Here is a 2,009-nt window from a genome sequence, read left to right as displayed (position 1 = left end):
ACTCTAAAATAATAAACTTATCCTTTTGAGCGCCAAAGTAAACTTTTGTCACCTTTAGAAAATATACTTCAGTCAATTTTTTTTAGATTTTCGTCAAAATTTTGATAATAAACAGTAGCTAATGAAATGTGATGTCCGTTTAGTCCAAAATTATCAAAAAATTACAGAAAAGTTCATACAAATTGGTAAAAATGTTTCGCTAAAATTTTGGTAGGAACAATTACAGCACTCAAAGTGTTAAAAAGGAACTTCAGGAAACATAAAATTGTGTAAAACAATTGCAATTTAAGGGTATGTGGGAAATAATAAGAACACATCTTGATTTTTCAATACTCTCAGACCTTTAGTTAGAACAGACTTTCCGAACTTTCATTTGCTCGAATTGTCGTTGATACCTATACCTGAGGGTCTACGTATGCGCTAGTTTACAAAATCCGTACCGATAATACCTTCGGATAAATATAGTTAACGTATGATACTTTTATAAGTCTAAAATAAGCGGCGAGTTCCGATATGTATACGGTGTTACAAATTGTGTGTGTTTGCCCCGAGGCCAATGAACCTCGTTTTCGTCGAACGTTCCAACCGACAAAGGCCCGGACCAATAAGTTGTCTTGTGCAGTCCGTGTTTTTGGTTCAACCTTTTCAGACGAATACGAGTGCGCTATGTCGATAGAGAACACGACAACTGCTGCCGACAACACGACGTTCGAGACGGCATACACCCATGCATCTCTAACTTTTACATCATTAGACTTGGTACAGTTACTCGTTGGTATCGTCGGGACCATCGGCAATGCCGCCGTCGTGGCGACGGTGGCTTCCGTCACATTCTTACGGACCATACCGAACTTCTTCATTGCGGGTCTGGCAATAACCGACCTGCTTGCGTCACTCTGCATCGTTGCTAAAGTGTTTTACTCGCAGAGACCGATTCCGGCGATGTTCGACCCCGATGTGTACTGCAAACTTGTGATTTCGAACATCTTTTTCTGGCTGACAGCGACGGCCTCCGTCTTCATCCTTGTCGGCGTCACCATCGAGAGATACGTGGCAATAGTGTATCCCTTCCTTTACCAAGCCAAATTTACTCAGACAAAAGCAATCATCTTAATTATTACAGCATGGGTTCTCTCGTTTCTGTCCTGTTCCTTTATTCCCGTGGTCACCAAATTTCACGACGGTTATTGTTTTGAAATCTGGCCAAGCGAGACGTACATGCTTTTCACTGGTTTTGCAGTATTTTTCTTTACCTATCTGACCCCGATGGTCTTCACTATCTTCGCCTACGTGAAGATGTTCTACCAGTTGCACAAAACCAGTATGCCGTCCATCGACGCATCGATGATGGTCGCCCGCCGTCGCATCCTGCGCCTGCTGTCTCTGGTTGTCGCCGCTTTCTTCACTTGCTGGTCGCCGAACCAACTCATCTATCTGGCAGCCAACTGCGGAGTAAACATCGATTTCTACTCATGGTACTACGAAGCATCGGTTCTCCTTTCACTGGCTAATTCGTGCGTGAACCCGTTCATCTACGCTCTGAGAAGTCGACAATTTCGTGACGGTTTCAGACTGGCGCTCTTCCGCTGCCCCAATGCAGTCGGAAACGAATCAACTGCTGTAGCTGCAACTTAATCGTATATAATTGGAACTCCATCGCTCAAGCCAGGCACAAGGTCGAAAAACGAAAGACACAGCGACTTATTGTAGATCGTACGTGTATATCATCGCACTATTTATAAATTCAATCATTAGACTTTCGTACACTCTAGCCTACACCTTTACCTGAAGTCTTGTTAAACAATACTTTGTAATCTAACCCCTGCTCCTTTTTAATCTATCCGTAAGGTTTCCATTTTTAGTTCTGGTTATAGTGATTTCTTAAGTTGCCTCTTACGATTTTGCCTAACACTAAGTTATTTGATGTAGTATACTATCTAAATGTCCGTCGAGTTTTACAAAACTATGATGTACAGCAACTCTTGATTGAAAATATATCACTCACAGAA

The 2,009-nt window shown here is 42.0% G+C and overlaps 1 protein-coding gene across 1 annotated transcript; it reads left to right on the top strand.

Annotated features, from left to right (window-relative positions):
- The first annotated feature begins 666 nt into the window (after positions 1-666).
- Positions 667-1,635, top strand: LOC139122220 (allatostatin-A receptor-like). Its single transcript, XM_070687644.1, has one exon. It carries the CDS (start codon positions 667-669, stop codon positions 1,633-1,635), a length of 969 nt encoding a protein of 322 aa, XP_070543745.1.
- Positions 1,636-2,009: the final 374 nt, after the last annotated feature.

This window comes from Ptychodera flava, chromosome 21 (genome assembly GCF_041260155.1).
Source record: "Ptychodera flava strain L36383 chromosome 21, AS_Pfla_20210202, whole genome shotgun sequence".
In the NCBI taxonomy this organism is placed as follows: domain Eukaryota; kingdom Metazoa; phylum Hemichordata; class Enteropneusta; family Ptychoderidae; genus Ptychodera; species Ptychodera flava.
This window is presented reverse-complemented; position numbering and strand designations above follow the sequence as displayed.

Excerpts from the sequence above, each read along its gene's own strand:
- LOC139122220 (XM_070687644.1), top strand. The coding sequence starts at position 667 with ATGTCGATAGAGAACACGACAACTGCTGCCGACAACACGACGTTCGAG.